Raw genomic sequence first — 19284 nt, forward strand, 5'->3', positions numbered from 1 at the left:
CCAACATTATCTATCCAAATTCCCAGTAGACCAGAATGAAGACAAGTGCTCTGCATGTGACCAAGGCACTACCAAGTAGGAGTACCAACTACCTAAGTATGCATGCTCAATTGCTCATCGTTCAGGACCCACCCAATCCATGTCAAACCACTCGTCCAATGTTCGGCAATGCACCACTACATATACATATGCAGACGTATGCAGACCGGCCATCCACTGTACACGAATTGCAGGACAGGACTGACCCGGCGGATAATCCGGGCGGTTAGACCAGCAATCTCAAGAGAGCCACGCTGCGATAAGCAACGCGAAGTCGTCAGCCTTGCGATACACCAGCATCAGTGTGCAGGCTCGCAGCATGTCGGCGAAGGAGAAGAGAATTTTGGGGAGACGCAGGGTGCAAACAGTGGCAGGGACGGGAGAAGAAAACTTGGGTATTTTGCTGGCACATCAGTCGTGTCGCGCTCACGGCCATAGATCCCTTACGCCACCGATGAAAATAGCGGTAGATAAAGGTCTCCGTCAGGGAGACGAACAGTTAGCGTAACAGTTGTGTGACACAACTTTGGGACTTTGAGCATCCTTTTCATTTCATGTAAAAGGTACTACTTCTAAAAGGAATCGATTGAGAAACTGTAAAGGCACTGAAAGAACCATATGCAAACTTTAGTAGAGTTCATTTTCAGATTTCAAATTTCAGACACCAATTTGACAGGTTATGAGAATTATATCATCAGGAAAAAAAAAGTTTTAGGATTGGGATTAGTTCCTAGTACCAGAACTATACTAAGCTTGAGCCTCAAGCTTGCCGGCGCCGATACGCTAAACCGTACGACTACAAAAAAGACGTGCCATTCTCCAATCATCCATCGTCCATCAACGCAATAATACGTTCGCATCTGACGCGCGCAGAAAGCCCACCTTCGTTGGCGCCGCACCAAAACGAGACTCGCAAAGTCGCATCGCATCGCGTCGCGTTTCGCTTCGGTTCGGTTCGGTGGGAGACGGGACCACCCCCCCCCCCACAACCCAACACGAACGAAGAATTCCAATCGCACAGCGCAACCGCATCATATGGTCATCGTCATGGGTTGGGCTCGCACCGCACCACCGCCGCCGCCGCCGACGCGCCAACTGGTGGTGCTACCACGCCTTATTTAGCCACACCGTCCCCTTCCCGCTCGGTGCCAACGCGCGCGCGCGCGGCGAAGCGAAGCGAAGCATATGGCTCTCCTCCTCTTGACGCTGATCCTCCTCTCCGGCCTCGGATTCTTGCCCCGCCATGCCGACGCCGCGAGGAGCTACGTCACCGTCTCCACATCCAGCTTCGCGGTGAGCTCCACCTGCGCCGACGAACTCCCTGGACGAGGTACGTAGTTAGTAGTAGTAGACAGCGAGCGAGCGGGGAGATCGAACTGTTGCTTCTGGTTTTTGGGGCCGGATTGTGATGAAAGATTGGGATTCGTTGCGAGTTTCAGCTGCCTCGCCGCGGAACGGCACGTCGGCGGTGCTGCGGCTGACGCACCGGCACGGGCCGTGCGCCCCGGCGGGGAAGGCGTCGGCGCTGGGATCGCCGCCGTCGTTCCTCGACACGCTGCGCGCGGACCAGCGGCGGGCGGAGTACATACAGAGGAGGGTGTCGGGGGCCGCCGCCGCCGCGCCGGGGATGCAGCTGGCGGGATCCAAGGCGGCGACGGTGCCGGCTAACCTGGGGTTCTCCATCGGCACGCTGCAGTACGTGGTGACGGTGAGCCTCGGCACGCCGGCGGTGGCGCAGACGTTGGAGGTGGACACCGGCAGCGACGTGTCGTGGGTGCAGTGCAAGCCGTGCCCCTCGCCGCCGTGCTACAGCCAGAGGGACCCGCTCTTCGACCCGACGCGGTCGTCGTCCTACTCCGCCGTGCCGTGCGCCGCGGCGTCGTGCTCGCAGCTGGCGTTGTACTCCAACGGCTGCTCCGGCGGGCAGTGCGGCTACGTGGTCAGCTACGGCGACGGGTCCACGACCACCGGCGTGTACAGCTCCGACACGCTGACGCTGACCGGGTCGAACGCGCTCAAGGGGTTCCTCTTCGGCTGCGGCCACGCGCAGCAGGGCCTCTTCGCCGGCGTCGACGGGCTCCTCGGCCTCGGCCGGCAGGGCCAGTCTCTGGTGTCGCAGGCGTCGAGCACCTACGGCGGCGTCTTCTCCTACTGCCTACCGCCGACGCAGAACTCCGTGGGTTACATATCGCTGGGCGGGCCGAGCAGCACCACCGGCTTCTCCACGACGCCGCTGCTGACGGCGTCGAACGACCCGACATACTACATCGTGATGCTCGCCGGCATCAGCGTCGGCGGGCAGCCGCTGAGCATCGACGCGTCCGTGTTCGCGTCGGGCGCGGTGGTCGACACGGGCACGGTGGTCACGCGGCTGCCGCCCACGGCGTACTCGGCGCTGCGGTCCGCGTTCCGCGCCGCCATGGCCCCCTACGGCTACCCGTCGGCGCCGGCGACGGGGATCCTGGACACCTGCTACGACTTCACCCGGTACGGCACCGTGACGCTGCCGACGATCTCGATCGCGTTCGGCGGCGGCGCGGCCATGGACCTCGGCACGTCGGGGATCCTCACCAGCGGATGCCTGGCGTTCGCGCCCACCGGCGGCGACAGCCAGGCGTCCATCCTCGGGAACGTGCAGCAGCGCTCGTTCGAGGTGCGCTTCGACGGCAGCACCGTCGGCTTCATGCCCGCCTCCTGCTGATCGATCCATCCTAACAACTCACCCACGACAGTATTCTTCTATAGTACGTACATGGCGTATAGGTGTATAGATATACGCGTACAATGTACGTACGTACACGAGGATGATAGGCGCATATACATAACATAACACTAGTAGTAGGAGAGTACATAGTACACAAATACACAAAGGTTGTAAGGCATAGTACTTTCGTTAGTGGATATACGATTTTTGAGAGTAATAATAATAAATTAGTTAAACGGGCTAACCATGTGCACGTGTTAGGCGCTTGACACGCTTGGTTTGATTTGGTGCGTCGTGGTCAGTGGCACGGTGCTCAACTGATGTGCTACGACTAAAAGTCTAAAACTAGTGGACACTTAGGGGGACGTGTGGGACTGTGGGGCCACCTCGTTCTGTTGTGCATTGTGGCTGCTGTGGCCCAAGGCCCAGAGAGAAAACGTTATCTTTTTTTTAATCTCGTAGATAATGCTGGATCTGTATTGTTGATGGTTGTTAGCCGAACATTCACCTGATATTTGTGTGAAAGTCAAGGGCCATAGAGTTATAGTTTGAACAATTTAGAGCATATACAATTTCAAATATGTTTATACCGAAGATATTCCTCTTTGGAATGCATAACTCTTAATATATGCAGGCATAAAAAACTAAGAACAAAACATCACAAATTATGAACTCACATGATGATAAAGCACAAGAATACTAGGGTCATAGCAAATACACAAAAAAAAATTAGTAGGGATACACGTGGACCAGCCTATAAACTCTGTTTGATATACGGCTGACAAGCCATGATAAAATAAATTTTACAAAAAAAAAAGAAATACTTTCATGCATGTGTTGTAACGGTTTAAAGTCAATGCTTAAAAAAAAAATTAAAACCTCAAAATTAACTTTTGAATTAAGTTTTGAATTAACATTTTCGTTTTGTAGACATAAAAAAATAAGAACAAAACATTAACCTATAAGGCAACAAGTAGACTATGAGATAGCAGAAGAAGAATCCATTAGATGTTTTCTAGGAGAATAACATGATTTTCTCTTTGAAATGCCATGTGTACTCTACTAGGGATTCTTTGGTGGCACAATTCTGTATCAGTTTGACAGCTGCTTTCCGGTGCTCCAAAGGAAAAGAAAATAGAATTGATGTTTCATACCAAAATCCCATTATTATCCAAGACTATTGGTCCTCAAGAGTAAGAAATAGAGAGATGGGGTACATATGTTCTGGTGAACAGAGTGGACGATATCGAAATCTCCACCACAAAATTAATATAGTACATCCCTTTTAATAGATAATGCCGTTAAATTTTTTTAATAATGTTTGATCATTTATCTCCTTAAAAAATTAGTGTAAATATGTAAAGTATAAGTCATACTTAAAATTCCTTTAATAATAAAACATGCCATAACAAAATAAAATAATATTTATATCAATTTTTTGAATATGATGAATGGTAGCATCTCAAAAAAAACGGAGGAGCATATGGATCAGTTCTCTTAAATCCATTCGAAAGAATCAAACCAAAACAAAGAATAGTACAGAAAAACAAAATAAAAATTGCACAAGTGCCACCATACGCAGTTACGTGCAATCTAACATTCTGTTGGTAAATCAGAAGGGCAAACTGTAGTCCATTGGGAATCACCAAGACCATTCTCACACACTAATTATTGGCCAGACACTTGGATCACTAATGATGCATCCGTCGATTGGGAATCAAACGATCGAATTAATCAGTATAAAGTCTTTATTATTCATAAAAAATCATGAAAAGTTCACTCCTAATATAATATTTTTTTAGAGCTAGGGACTAATATAATATTTTGGTTGTTTTTTTTTAGATATTGGATTACAATTGCAATATATATCATTATATCTTGTCATCATCACACGTCACGACTCTTACCTCGCAACCACAAACAAGTAGACGACCACATGAGAGCAACCTACTGCTACCCTCTTGGCCTCTACGTGTGTCGTGTTGCCCGGCCCGCCAGGCGCCGGCGTCGCGCCGCCCGCCCCGGTCAACACGCGCCGGACCGGAAGCCGAGCGTGCTGCTGCCGACGTCGTACAGGACCTCGAACGTCCGCTGCTGCACGTTCCCGATGATGCCGGTGGTCCCGTCGTCGCCGGTGGCGGCGAACGCGAGGCAGTTGCCGTACATGATCCCGTTCGGGTCGAGGTCGATGGCGGCGCCGCCGGAGAACACCAGCGCGACGGTCGGTATGGAGATCTGGGTCTGGCCGGCGAAGTCGAAGCACGTGTCGAGGATGCTCCTGGCCGGCGCCGACCGGTACTGCTTCATGCCGGCCTTGAACGCCGACGACAGCGCCGAGTACGCCGTCGGCGGCAGCCGCGTGATGATCGTGCCGGAGTCCACCACGGACCCGGCGGCGAACACCGACGGCGACAGCCCGAGCTGCTTCCCGCCCACGGCGATGTCCTGCAGCCTCGCGCCGTAGAACGTCGGGATTTGCCTGCTCCTGAGCATCCGCGTCGTCACGAACCCCGACGCGCCGCCGCCGCCGCCGAGCGTGAGGAACCCGGACGAGCCCGACGTCGGCGGGAGGCAGTACGAGAAGGAATTCCCGTACGCCGCCGCTGTCTGCGACACGAGCGACTGCGCGCCGCCGCCGAGGCCCATGAGCCCGTCGGTCTGGTCGCTGAATCCCGACTCGACGTGGCTGCACCCGAACTGGAATCCCTTCACGGCGTCGGAGGCGCCGGACAGCGTCAGCGTGTCGCGGCTGTACGTGCCGTTGGTGGTCGAGCCGTCGCCGTACTGGACGCCGTACTGGCACTCGTAGTTGGTGGCGCCGCAGCCGTTGCCTTGCTGCTCGAGCTGCGCGCACTCGGCGGCGGCGCAGGAGACCGCCCTGTAGGTGCTCGACTTGGCGGGGTCGAACAGCGCGCCCGTCTGCGCGTGGCACGGCGGGTTGGGGCACGGGTTGCACTGCACCCACGACACGTCGCTGCCGGTGTCGATGGTCACCGTCTGCGTCACGGCCGGCGTGCCGAGCCCGACGGAGATGACGTACTCCAGCGTGTCCAGGGAGGAGCCCAGCTTGGTCGGCACGGACGACGACACCTTCGACTGCTGGAGATCGCCGGCGCCATCGACGGCGGCGTTCATGGCGAACTTCCGCTGGATGTGCTCGGCTCGGAGCTGGTCGCGTTTGAGCAGCTCCTCTTCGGTCGGCCTCTTCTTGGACGACGGCACCGGCGAGCATGGCCCGTGCCGGTGGTTCAACGCCACCGTGGTTCCACTCAACGACGACGAAATCGCTGAAAAATTTGACGCACCAAAACGATTACAATTTCACTGAAAAACCACACGAAAATTGCAGAAAAACTATGCGCTTGCATGGACAGTCACCATTTCGCTCGGAGCAGACGGCCTCAGAATTCAGCTCAAGAACCTTGTAACTCTGTCCATCTCCTGCATGAGCAACTACAGAGTGGTAGCTGCACAAGAGGAGAAGCAGTAGCGGCGAAACAGAAGCCATGGCTAATTCCTTGCTTCCTAGGCAAGCTGATCAGCTAGATAATTGCAGCTTTAAATTCCTATCAACTTATATATAGAGAGAGGATAGACTTTCATGCGTGCATGCAAACGCACGAAATGCCATAGCACGCAAACCATGTTACTACCTACTAATTGACGGAGACTCGCAGTTGACTCAGTAAACAAAGCTTAGATGATACTTGTTGATACACCACGACGAATAGTTTGATATTCGATGGTACTCGTTGATACGCAATGATATTCGTTGAAATACTCTTTGATACATGATGATACTTGAGAAGGAGTGAGGTCCTCTGTAGCACTGGACATACAGCCCAAATGTCAGTGAGTAGTAATGTATCTTCAATACTACTACAGTAGATCTGAATTGCTTGAGAAGATGGATTCTCATCCTTGAGAATATATTCTCACTTTTTTACATATCATCTAAATAGTTTCTATTAGAATTGTTGGCGGAATCTATTTGATATAACGCTAGTTAATAATAATGTGGAGTTGAGGCCCTTGAGGGTTTGTCCCATCACCTATCGTCTCTTTTTTATTTGTGTGCCTTAGCACAGAAGCCAGAAATATAAATCATTTTCATTATTATAAAACTGCAAGAAACGAGGGGATATCCCTTACAAGATGAAACCACACTTTTTGATACTTGATACTAACCGATGCTAATTGATACATAATAAGACCCCCTTTAGAACGCATGATAAGAAAAATACAGAAACAAGAAAAAGAACAAAAATTTGAAGTGGTATGTTTTTACAAATTCTATCTGAATTGAAAGCATAAGAAACTAGAAGACAAGCCATTTCATTACATCACAGGAAAAATTGAACAAATCTCTACTATTATAAAAATTGAAGATGTTTTTATCGGTATTTTGGTACGTCATCCGCGTTTGAGTCGGTTTTTAAGTTCATTCATTTTTAAAAATACAGATCCGTGTTTAAGTCAGATTTTAAGTTCGTTTGCTTTTGAAAATACAAAAGGAGTCATATAAGAAATCTCTTTAAAAACACTTGCATGCTAACTTATGAATTTCAGACTCTTAATTGCAGCTCAAGATTTTCTAGAAAAAGAATATCCAAGCGAATTCTCATAGCGAATTTCACCCTAGCCAAACCGTATAACAATAACAAGATTAAAATAGCATTCACCCACTGCAACGTACGGACATCTTTTCTAGTTAAATAAAAAATTTAAATAACTCTAACTTCTTGCTTTAATTTCCTATGGTATTGATTGGACTGGACCGTAAGAATGTATTCATATGGATATTTCCTATCTTTTCATATGAATGAAAGGCTTCAATAATGTGTTCACGAAAAAGGCTTCAATAATAAAAATTCCTTAGGAAATTTAATCCTCTAAAAATCCTTTGCCCATCCTCCATGATAGTGATATTCAATGATAATGATGTTTATGGAGTTTCAAGAAACTACAATATGCTAGTATTGTTATGACAATATTGATTCTTTTCAAAGTTTCATAACACCTTAGGATTAATAAATCCTAATATCTCGGGGGATCTCGATCATAATATTGCCGAGGTATCATATACGGAGTACCTAGCACTTTCCTTCCTCGATTTGCCTTCCAGTCCAGTGGACCATAGCTCACCCAGTAACGAGGCCTATGACGGTATAACGTGCGGTCGTAGTTGTCCGCGTAAACATAGGGCTTAACTGAAACAGAGAATTTTCAAGTTCGTACGAGAGAATTGAACGTACTGCTCAAGTGAAATTCAGCATCTTAAAACTATGACCATGCATATATATTTTTTAATATGGTATCCCGTCATTTTCAGATGTGGTGTTGCTGCCGTTAATCCGTGATCACCGCAGAAAATGCCAGTATGCCACTTGTGAATCATGATACGATCAACAGTCTCAGGGCTGGCAGCTTATGATCATCTCTCTGCAGGACTAAATTTCTGATAACTAATCAGTGAGAATAATCAAGGTACGTTCACATTTGCGTGCATGCGCATGGACGGCTCAATCGTGAATTCAAGTTCGTCAGTTAGTGTAGCTACGACCAATATTTTGTTGATGGAAGACCACGGACCATATGGCACATTTTTCTCTCTGCCCAATTTGTGGCATGGCATACTAGCGCCGTTTACTTCTAGTCGCACTTCGTGGAATGGCATGCAGGCTGTACTGTAGATGTTTGGCCAAACATCACATCAACTGCCAATATGCCATAGTAGCTAGAATGCCGTACGTACATTATATAGCCCATTGCAAGTCTCTGAAGACCCCAAGTAACCTCCACGCTGACGCAACAACCACATCCGAAGACCACAGCTGTAGCTGACAGCCCGGTTCCAGGTCATTAGCCGATAAATTAATTAAATTAATCATTGTAGATTCTAAAGTTAATAAATATTACCTCCGTCCCAAAATAAGTGCAGCCGTGGATATCCGTGCCCAACGTTTGACCGTCCATTTTATTTGAAAAATTTATGAAAAATTTGAAAATACTTAGTCTCACATAAAGTACTATTCATGTTTTATCATCTAATAGCAATAAAAATACTAATTATAAAAAATTTTCAAATAAGACGAACGGTCAAACGTTGAACGTGAATAGTGTAAAACTGCACTTATTTTGGGACGGAGGGAGTACTAGTTTAGACAAAAAAAATATATATCTACTAGACAACATGTTTTTAAAGAAATTGTACTTTATTAAGCGTCACACGGATAATTCATACCTTCGTTAGCTTTAAAAGAACGAGGTTGTTTTAGAAAAAGAGAGACTAGATGACATGATCCCGATAGTTATCTCTTTCTAGTACAGTCCTCCTCCATCCTAAAATGTACTATAGCTATTTATCTAATGCTAGTTATGAATTTATATATATATACTAGCTATATTTTAAAATGGAGTGAGTATCAATCTATTCTTTTCGCTTTCCCTTCCAGTATATATATATATATATACACACTGTTGAGAATGCATTTTGAATATATATTTCTACATCTATTTCAAATATAGGGTACTTTGGTTGGATGTGACACATCTTATCTAGATTCGTAAATATACTATTAAGATATGTCACATCCGACGAAAGATCATATATTTGAAGATAGAGGAAGTAATAATGATGAGTACATGCATGTGCAAAACATCGAAAGTGCTTTAATTTTTGGGCAATAATGAACATGTCTTGTTCGTACAAGGTGGTAAAAAACACACTTGGTACAAATGTACACATCGTGCTCAAAAATCCAAAAGAAAACTTCTCCCTCTTTTTAAAAAAAAGAAATTCCCAATTGAACCAAAAACATGCTCGCTTCTCAAAAATCCAAAAAGAAAACTTCTCCCCCTTTTTAAAAGAAAGAAATTCCCAATTGAACCAAAAACATGCTCGCTTCTCAAAAATCCAAAAATTTTCACATTACTTCTTCCCCTTTTGACAATGATTTCATCAAACATAGGAATTATGTTCATAAATATTCAAGAGCTTAGCATACATATAGCATATCAAGTCATGTGTTGCAATAAAAAGAAGATAAACCCATCTATAACAAAACAAGCATGCATTAAAGTATAACCATGAACCAAAGATTTTACAATTAAGCTTGAATCAACAATCAAAATTCATGATTTCATACGATTTATAATGCAACATCTTAACAAGCACATAGGTTGAAGAATAAACACTAAACACATATACCTATTGCATTTATCACTTTTTCTCAAATAACCTTTAGCACAAAATAACCAAGAGAATTTTTTTTAACTTTTTCTTTTCTCGAGCCTTTTTGCTCATATTTTTTTCCTCTTTTATTCCGGGTACGTCCCTGTCGTCAAGACTGTTTCCAGGGATTCGGCACTCATTATTTTGCTCACATCGAATACATCCTTGTCGTCAAGACTGTTTCCAAGGATTCGGTATTCATTTTTTTATATTTTTTATTCTCTTTTTCACAATGAGCAATTAAAGGTATTTGAGGAATAACAAATCAATAAAGCATATATATAGAGCATTTATAAATCAAACCATATGCTAGCATCAACATTGCATATTTTCTTAATTCAAGTATAGAATTTAAGTGTCATGCATCATCTCCCTTAAAAACAAAATCTAAATCTCATGAAAAGACTAAAATACATACAAGTTATGCTAGAGACAAATAAACCTTCAAAGTATTGCTAGCATGCACAAGAAAATACCATATGCATAAACAAAGCTCTCTTTTCTCAATTTTTTTTATTATCATATTATTGCTTGATAAAACCATGAGGTACAAACTCCCCCTCAAACCATGCCAAAAGGATGAATGACACCCAATTCACCACGAAGAAAAGCAAAGCGATTAGAATCCAAAGGTTTAGTGAAAATATTAGCAATTTGCAACTTGGTGTCCAAAAACTGCAACTCAACATCTCCTTTCTCAACATGATCCCTCAAAAAATGAAAACGAATATCAATGTGCTTTGTGCGTGAGTGTTGAACAGGATTCTTAGCAATATTGATAGCACTAGTATTATCACAAAAGAGAGGTACTTTCTCAAAAGTAAGACCATAATCTTTCAAAGTAGATAAAAGCCAAAGAATCTGTGAACAACAACTAGCAGCAGCAACATATTCAGATTCAGCAGTTGATTGAGCAACACTAGATTGTTTCCTAGAAGACCATGCAATCAATGATGTACCAAGAAAATGACATGTTCCACTAGTACTTTTCCTATCAATTCTACAACCTCCAAAATCAGCATCCGAATATCCACTTAAGCATATAGAAGATGAAGTAGAATACCAAATTCCAAACTCAAGTGTATGATTCAAATACCTCATTATTCGCTTGACCGCTTGACGATGTGAAGCACGAGGAGAAGCTTCAAAGCGTGCACACAAACACACAGCAAATTGTATGTCTGGCATAGAAGCAGTTAGATACAACAAAGATCCAATCATACTTCTATACTCCTTTTGATCAACAGCTTCACCATCTTCATCAGGATCCAACACAGCTGTAGAACCAATTGGTGTTGAAATTGGCTTGCAATTCTCCATCTTGAACCGTCGCAAAAGATCCTTCGTATACTTCGTTTGATACACAAAAGTACCTTGAGGTGTTTGCTTAATTTGCAATCCCAAAAAGTATGATAACTCACCCATCATGCTCATCTCAAATTCCCTACGCATAGTCTCAGCAAAATCTACAACCACAGCGTGAGTCGAACAACCAAAGATAATATCATCCACATAAATCTGAACGAAAAGTTGATTATCACCATGCTTAAGAACAAAAAGCGTTTTGTCAACCTTTCCCATTGTAAAACCTTTCGCAAGCAAAAAGTTCTTAAGCCTATCATACCATGCCCTAGGAGCTTGTTTCAAACCATACAAAGCTTTAGACAATTTAAAAACATGGTTGGGAAAATCAGGATTTTCAAAACCTGGTGGTTGTTTGACATAAACTTCCTCCTGTATAAAACCATTTAGAAAAGCACTTTTCACATCCATTTGATACAATTTAAAACCTTTTGAAGCAGCAAAAGCCAACAAAAGTCTAATTGCCTCAATTCTAGCAACAGGAGCAAAAGTTTCATCAAAATCCAAACCCTCAACTTGAGTAAAACCTTGAGCAACAAGTCTAGCTTTATTTCTCACAATCAAACCATCCTCATTTTGTTTATTTTTGAAAACCCACTTGGTTCCAATAATATTATGTCCAGAAGGTGGTTCAACTAAAGTCCAAACTTTGTTTCTCTCAAAATTTTCAAGTTCTTCATGCATGGCGTTAATCCACGATTCATCAGTTAATGCATGTGACACATCTTTGGGTTCAAAAGAAGCAACAAATGCAGAATTTGCACAAACATCATAAGTCGTTACCTTAGACCTTGTAATCCGCTCACCTATATTACCAATAATTTGTTCCGGCGGATGTCGTCGTTGAATATGCAAAGGAGCAGCAACTTCTGAAGTTGATCCACGTTCTGTTTCAGTACTGGTCGAAGTTGAATTCTCTAGAGGACCATCTCGATCAGCATCAACAGTACTCGAACCCGACGAACCTGGCCGGTCTGACCGCTCCTCTGAGCCGGTCTAACCGGAGGTGTGCCGGCGGTCTGACCGGCCTGGCGCCCGGTCTGACCGGCCGAGCCGACCTCGTCATCATCGTCGTAGTCGCTCTCATCTTCAAAAATACGACCATCCTCCCCCTGAACCTGTGACAGTGTACCTGCAATATCGGGTCTAGTACCAGGACTAGCCTCATCAAAAGAAACTTCGCAAGTCTCAACAATTTTGTTAGTCCCTAAAATAAGTACACGATAGCCACGAGTGTGTGCGGGGTAACCAAGAAACAATCCATCGGTAGAGCGTGCCTCAAACTTATCCAAATTTCCAGACTTCAAGACAAAGCACTTGCAACCAAAAACACGCAAATGTGAAACTTTGGGTTGACGACCAAATCGAAGTTCATAAGAAGTTTTTCCAAGTTTAGAACGCAAGAAAACTCGATTTGAAATATAGCAAGCAGTGTTAATCGCCTCAGCCCAAAATTTTCTAGGAGTTTTGTATTCATCCAACATCGTTCTAGCCATCTCAACCAAAACACGATTTTTTCTTTCAACAACACCGTTTTGTTGAGGAACACGTGGAGAAGAAAATTCATGTTCAAGACCTCTTTCGTTGCAAAATTGTTCAAATGAAGCATTTTTAAACTCTCCACCATTATCACTTCGAATTCTTTTCAAAGAACCAGGAAATTCAAGCTCTAATCGAAGAAACAAACCACGAAAGTGTTGAAAAGCTTCGTCCTTAGTTGCCATAAAGAAAACCCAAGAATATCGAGAAAAATCGTCAACAATAACCAACACATACCACTTTCCTCCAACAGATTGCACTCTAGTTGGACCAACAGTGTCCATATGTAATAGCTGTCCCGGTGCATCCGTCATCACAGAAACAATAGGAGCATGTGAAGTAGAAACCATCTTAGCATGACGACACGGTGTACAAACCAAATCAAGATCTTTCTTAAGTTTAGGCAAACCACGAACAAGATCCAAACCACTTAACCTAGTGAGATGATCAAAACCAACATGTCCAAGTCTACGATGCCAAAACATCACATCTTTGTCAAACTTAGCAACCAAACATGTTATCACAGGTGAAACAGAATTTTCAAAATCAGCTTTAAACACTCTTCCATAGCGAGAAATATTCAGCACAGAATCACCACAAGAATCAAAAACTTTACTTCCAGTTTTCTTAAAGTGAACCTCAAAATTTTCATCAACAATTTGTGAAACTGAAAGCAAATTGTACTTTAAATCCTTAACCAAAGCTACATTCTTCAATTCAAATTTTTCATTTACCTTAACCAAACCTGTACCGACAACGGCACTAGTAGAAGCATCAGCAAAGACAATTGATTCAGTCTTGGATGCCTTTTTGAGGGAGGAGAACCAATTTTTATCACCGGTCATGTGCCGCGAACAACCGGAATCCACGATCCACACGTTCTCCTTCCTTGCCACAAAAGCCTACACAACAGCAGAAGTCGAAGCCTCAGTACTGGGTTAGATAATAAAAATTTAGGAATCCAGTACTGAGACACACGACCAGAAGATCCAATAGGCATATATCCACGTGCAAAATCAATTTTAGAATTTTCAGAAAAATTCCTCCGAGGCCGATCTGACTGAAGTACAGTGGCCGGTCTGATCGGAGGCCGGTCTGACCGCCTCTGTACCGCCGGTTTGACCGGTGTCCGGTCTGACCGGTCACCGGTCTGACTGCGGGACCCACTGCGGTCTGACCGGTTTCCTCGAGGGAAAACCAGATTTTTGCCACTTTGATTTTGCAAAAGCAATCTCTCTCTCCTTTTTTTTGTTTATGAGCTAATCTGAAACAAAAATCAACAATATGTCTATCTTTTCCACAAAAAGAACAAGTATATTTTTCACGTTGTTTAGACACATTGTTAGAGCAAGAAGATTTAGCAACACAAGCAGAAACAGGAGGTTTTGCATGCACAACATTGGATTTTGAAGAAGATGCATTCATGGTAGACATGATACCAGCAGATTTAAACACAATTTTATTAGTATCATGTTTAATCAAAATCTCACCACCTCTAGCACCAACACCTAACACAACAGGAGGATGTCTAGAGTTATGAGCATAAGGATCAAAACCTAAACCACAGTTATTTGTGCTAACCTTTGATTGATCCAAAATCATGTTGAGGTTCTTTTTACCATCAGAAAATCTTAGTAAAGAATTTTTCAAATAAGAAACCTCTTTTTCCAAATTAGCACAATTTTCACAATCTATCATGACACCTTTGCTTTTACGACATTTGGGGCAAGAAAGCACTTCATTGTTTTTCACGACATCTTCCATGTACTCAACACGACCTAAAGCATCTTTTAGTTTCAACTTATTCAAATTATATGTTGAGCAATCCAAAACATCATGAGGTTGTTTTAACTTTTTAGCAGAAATCATGTTAAACATCAAACTAGTATGAAAAGCAATTTGATATTTTTGCAACAATTTTTTAGTTAAAAACAACTCATCCAAAGTGCGTGTGTGCAAAGCAAAACAACAAGCAAGAGAAGATCTATTTTTCAAATCATGTGCAGCATTAACATCTCTAATTTTTGAAATCTCATTCATTAAAACCTCACAATTTTCACAATCATCATCATTAGGAATAAGAGATTTTAACCTATCAATTTTAGATTTAAGAGATTCAATGATAAATTCCTGTTTTTTATACATCTTCTCACACTTTTTATTTTTAGCACTCAAAATATTAATAGCTTCTTCAAAAGCACTCACCTCATTATCTTCATACTCTGTGTCAGATTCACCAGGCGCCATGAAGCAAACATCGGAGACATTCTTTCCCTTATCATCATCTCCACTTTCACCATCTACATCACTTAGTGGTCGAAAGCGGCGCAAACTTGTTGAAAAGCCTTCCTAAGATTCTCCATCTTCCTCCCTTGGTTAGAACCCTTTGATTTGTAGTTGTTGGGCTTGTTGTTGTTGGTCTTCTCACCATCTTTGTCTTCTCTTTTGCCTCTCCCAAGCTTAGGACAATGCGAACGAAGATGATCAATTGAACCACATTCAAAGCAACGATTTGGACCACCTCTTTTCCTGTTCCTGGCATTATTCATAGCTCGAGCAATTCTGTTAGCAACCAAAGCCAAATCCTCCTCCTCGATTTGTTCGAGTTGATCATCGGATGTGGCATTAAAAGCAGCAAGAAAAGAAGGCATAGATGAAGAAGCATCAACAACCAATGAAGAAGAAGAAGAAACCAAAGCACTCGATTTAGAATCAACTTTGCGAGAAAGAATATTCATCTCATGTGTTTTCAATTTAGTATAAAGTGAATCCAAAGTCAAAGTAGACATGTTAACAGACTCCTGAATAGATGTAACTTTCATCTCCCAAATAGACATGTTGAGACCATTCAAAAAGTGACGAGAAATCTCAGACTGTGGATAATTATCATCATAAGAAGAATCAACAGATCTAAGATCACTCAAAATTTTATTAAATCTAGAAAGATAGTCATCCAAAGCCTCTCCAGATTTCATCTCAAATTTAATGTACTCCTTTTTAAAAAGATCTCGACGAAGCTCTTTAATATTATTTGTTCCTTGATGAAAGTTTTTCAAAGCATTCCAAATCTCATGAGCAGTTTCAAGATGTGCAACACGATCATAATCAGAACGAGAAATCCCACTCAAAAGAATATTACGAGCTTTGCAATTATTTTCAAACTCAGTTTTTAAAGCATCAGTATTAATGGCTTCAGGAATCACATAAGGATGAGAAACTTTCCTCCAAATATCATAATTTTCAGCCATAAGGTAAGATTGCATCTTACTACACCAATGAGGAAAATCAGTTCCATCGAAAACATGAGGCTTAGTTGAAAACCTAGCGGGAGTAGCCATGGCAAAAACTTTAGATCGATAAAAATCCAAGAAGAAAACGAGGCTCTGATACCACTTGTAGGATCGAATCACAAGAACTAAGCCAACCAGAGGGGGGGTGAATGGTTGGTATACCCAAAAACCGAAAACTTTTAGCGGAAATAAAAGTTACCCTCGAAATCGATGGATCGCGGTCTGACCGAAATAGATTAGCCGGTCTGACCGAAGTGTAGCCGCCGGTCTGACCGGTGTTGATCTACCGGTCTAACCGCCGAGATCGCCTGTCGCCCGCTGTCGCCGCCGCCGGTCTGACCGCCCGTAAGCCGCCGGTCTGACCGCCGAAACCCGGTAAACACAAATTGAAGAACTCTTAAAGTGGATGACGACTTTATTACTTCTCTCTGTGTTTACAAAGTGCACCAACAGCACTCCTTACAAAAATTTCGACTAAACTCGAAACCCTAACTCAAAACTCAACTCTATTGCTCTCAAAAGCGATACCGGGAAGCCTCACGCTCCCCCTCTATTTATACATGAGGTAGGCAGCCTAAAGCCACGAACCAAACTCATACTAGGAGTCTTAAACACCTTAGGAAACCCACTAGTACAAGAAAGAAACTTTACATAACCAAACGTACCAAATTTGGACTCCTTCCAAATTCGACTCCGCATTCCATACGCACACAATAACTCCATCGTATGCCATATGGAATCTCCATCAACCACGTGCATCAACTCTAGCCTTAGTATCCCGCATGATCTCTGACCACCACGGACGTCGTCTTATCCCCAAGCCGACTCCCGGTCTATCACCGCAAATGCTCTCCCGAGACATCGAGTCACCTACACATGGAACAAACAAAGAAACCATATTCCGAGACCAAGTTATCTCCAACTTGACTCATTAGCAGCAAACAATAGTATTACATACATATAGTATCCATCTAGAAGTCATAATCATGGAATAAACTCGGATATCCAAATAAACAACCCGAAACCGAAACCGACACAGTGTCGGCCGGTCAGACCGCGGGCTGCGCCGGTCTGACCGCGCATTACACGCCGGTCTGACCGGCAGCACAAGCCCGGTCTGACCGGTCCACATATAATCAGAGCAATTCCTGTATATTCACCTGTAAAATCCAATCATCTCCAAAACCGCTTCGTGAATAAATTCCAAATAACAAAACCAATAATCTCCAATGCCCAATTGTTCATCACAGAATAATAATCAAAAACACCTTTCATTTTACAGCTTGAATTATTAATATGCGCACTAATCTATATACATTTGACAGTAAAAAAACAAGATAGTATATATTTTGACAGCGACGAGCCAATGACAAGGCATAATACACTTGTTTATACGCACGTAAATGGAAAAGAAAAATCCAATTCTTTTTTCTAGTTTTGCCGTTTTGTGCCACTAGCCCCGTCTGTTGTGCGCTCGGCGACACCTTCCCCGTCGCAGAAGCCGCCAAAGGGGAGCAGGCGCGGATACAAAACCCCGGCTTAATTATCTCCCACTCGTCAACGAATCAGCGCGCCGCGCCGTTCTGTTGCTACGCACAGTGGCATGAAACGGGTTCGTTCGGGATTCCTCCTGCCTCGGGGATGTAAGCGATAAACCTGCGAACTTGTTTATACACAAAATTAATAATAGATAACCTAATAACTCATAGATTAATTTGCGGGTTACTTACTAATTTGATATATAAATAGGTTTATTAATCGACCCACCTACATCTTTAGTTACGGTAATTAAATCGAGTCACAACGCAGAAATCCATAGATTATTACTTATTTGACATATAAGTAGATTCGCAGATCGGCTCTTTTTGCATCCCCTGTCCCCTGTTCGGTTCGAGAAAACGCGTTGCTAATCCGTGGAAAAGTTGGGAGTAGTAAAATACACGTGCACTGACTGAGCTTTCACCTTGCCCGGCTCCGTCTGGCTCCTTGGCTTGAGGTGTTCGGTTCGATAGTTTGGTCTTTTGCACCCGGGCTGGGCGGGGACAACGGTAGCTAGTGAGATGAACCACCGGTATGTGACACAGTACAGTACCATACAATAGCGATGCTGTTGCCTGATGTGAAAGGCCAAAGCCGGATGCTTCTACGCAGCAGCGTATCGCGTTGTCGCTTGCGGCGTTTCTGCGAAGACTATGACGTTGCGTGAGATGAGATGCTAGCCTTGGACCTTACTCCCTCCATACCAAAAAAAAAAAATACAATTCTAACATCTCAAGATAAAAATAGTGGAAATAGAGAGTGACTATAATGATCTTAATCATTGAAAAAAAATAGTAATAGTGATAGGCAGGTAAAAAGTATTGAAGGGATAAAACTTTTCGTTTTACATACTGACAGTTGATTTTTTGTGAGATAAAATTTAAACTGTAGAAGTTGAGTTTTTTTTGGGCGGAGAGGAGTAGAAATTTTGTAAGGTCGTCTGCAGGGCATGCATGCGCAATAGGCTACGTGTGGCTTGGCTCAGAGAACTGCAGTGTTTCAGCGCATGGTCAAAAGACGTACCCTCCGTCCTTAAAAAAAAAGTCAAATCCTACCTACGAACCTGGCCACATGCGTGTCCAAGTTCATAGCCAGGGTTTGGCTTTTTTTGGGACAGACTAGTATGCTAGACCGGTGCCGGGTGCCGCCTTGCCGGAGCACGGCTGAGGCCTGAGGCTAGCTTGGGGCCGTGCCATTCCCGACCGACCAGTGTGGTCCATGGAGGTCGAGACGGTCACCGATAGATTTACGCGGCGCGGTGCGGTTGCTGTAGAGAAGATGAGGAAAAGAGTGCCCAGGTTACTCCGTTTCGGGGCACCCTGGAAGAAGCTGCGACTCCTGTCCTGACTCCTGACTCCTGAGTCATGAGCATGTTGTTCATCGCTACTGTCTTCATCTTAAAATATACATCTACTATTTTAATTTTGATCGGATATAGTATATTTTAGGATTATAAATTTGAACAGAAAATCTGTTCATAGTATTGAAATGTATAACATCATATCAAAATAACTTATACGGAGTACTTTGAAAACGAAGGTAGTAGCAAACTATTACGGAATTAAGTGGAAATGGAC

At 43.6% G+C, this 19284-nt stretch overlaps 2 protein-coding genes across 2 annotated transcripts; one reads left to right on the plus strand and one right to left on the minus strand.

Annotated features, from left to right (window-relative positions):
• The first annotated feature begins 1027 nt into the window (after positions 1-1027).
• On the plus strand, positions 1028-3667 carry LOC127763495 (aspartyl protease family protein At5g10770-like). The gene is made up of 2 exons (XM_052288220.1): positions 1028-1369; positions 1479-3667. Exons 1-2 carry the CDS (start codon positions 1225-1227, stop codon positions 2738-2740), a joined length of 1407 nt encoding a protein of 468 aa, XP_052144180.1. The 5' UTR covers positions 1028-1224; the 3' UTR covers positions 2741-3667.
• Positions 3668-4555: 888 nt separating this feature from the next.
• Positions 4556-6313, minus strand: LOC127763496 (aspartyl protease family protein At5g10770-like). Its single transcript, XM_052288221.1, has 2 exons — positions 6122-6313; positions 4556-6030 (listed from the first exon to the last, which is right to left on the minus strand). The coding sequence occupies exons 1-2, from the start codon at positions 6249-6251 to the stop codon at positions 4769-4771; spliced, it is 1392 nt and encodes a 463-aa protein (XP_052144181.1). The 5' UTR covers positions 6252-6313; the 3' UTR covers positions 4556-4768.
• Positions 6314-19284: the final 12971 nt, after the last annotated feature.

Source organism: Oryza glaberrima, chromosome 2 (genome assembly GCF_000147395.1).
Source record: "Oryza glaberrima chromosome 2, OglaRS2, whole genome shotgun sequence".
In the NCBI taxonomy this organism is placed as follows: Eukaryota; Viridiplantae; Streptophyta; class Magnoliopsida; order Poales; family Poaceae; genus Oryza; species Oryza glaberrima.

Bases quoted from the DNA above. Each gene is read 5' to 3' on its own strand.
- LOC127763495 (XM_052288220.1), top strand. From the start codon at position 1,225: ATGGCTCTCCTCCTCTTGACGCTGATCCTCCTCTCCGGCCTCGGATTC. The intron at 1,370-1,478 runs GTACGTAGTTAG...TGCGAGTTTCAG, and splicing joins CGACGAACTCCCTGGACGAG to CTGCCTCGCCGCGGAACGGC.
- LOC127763496 (XM_052288221.1), bottom strand. From the start codon at position 6,251: ATGGCTTCTGTTTCGCCGCTACTGCTTCTCCTCTTGTGCAGCTACCAC. The intron at 6,031-6,121 runs GTGACTGTCCAT...CAAATTTTTCAG, and splicing joins CGTCTGCTCCGAGCGAAATG to CGATTTCGTCGTCGTTGAGT.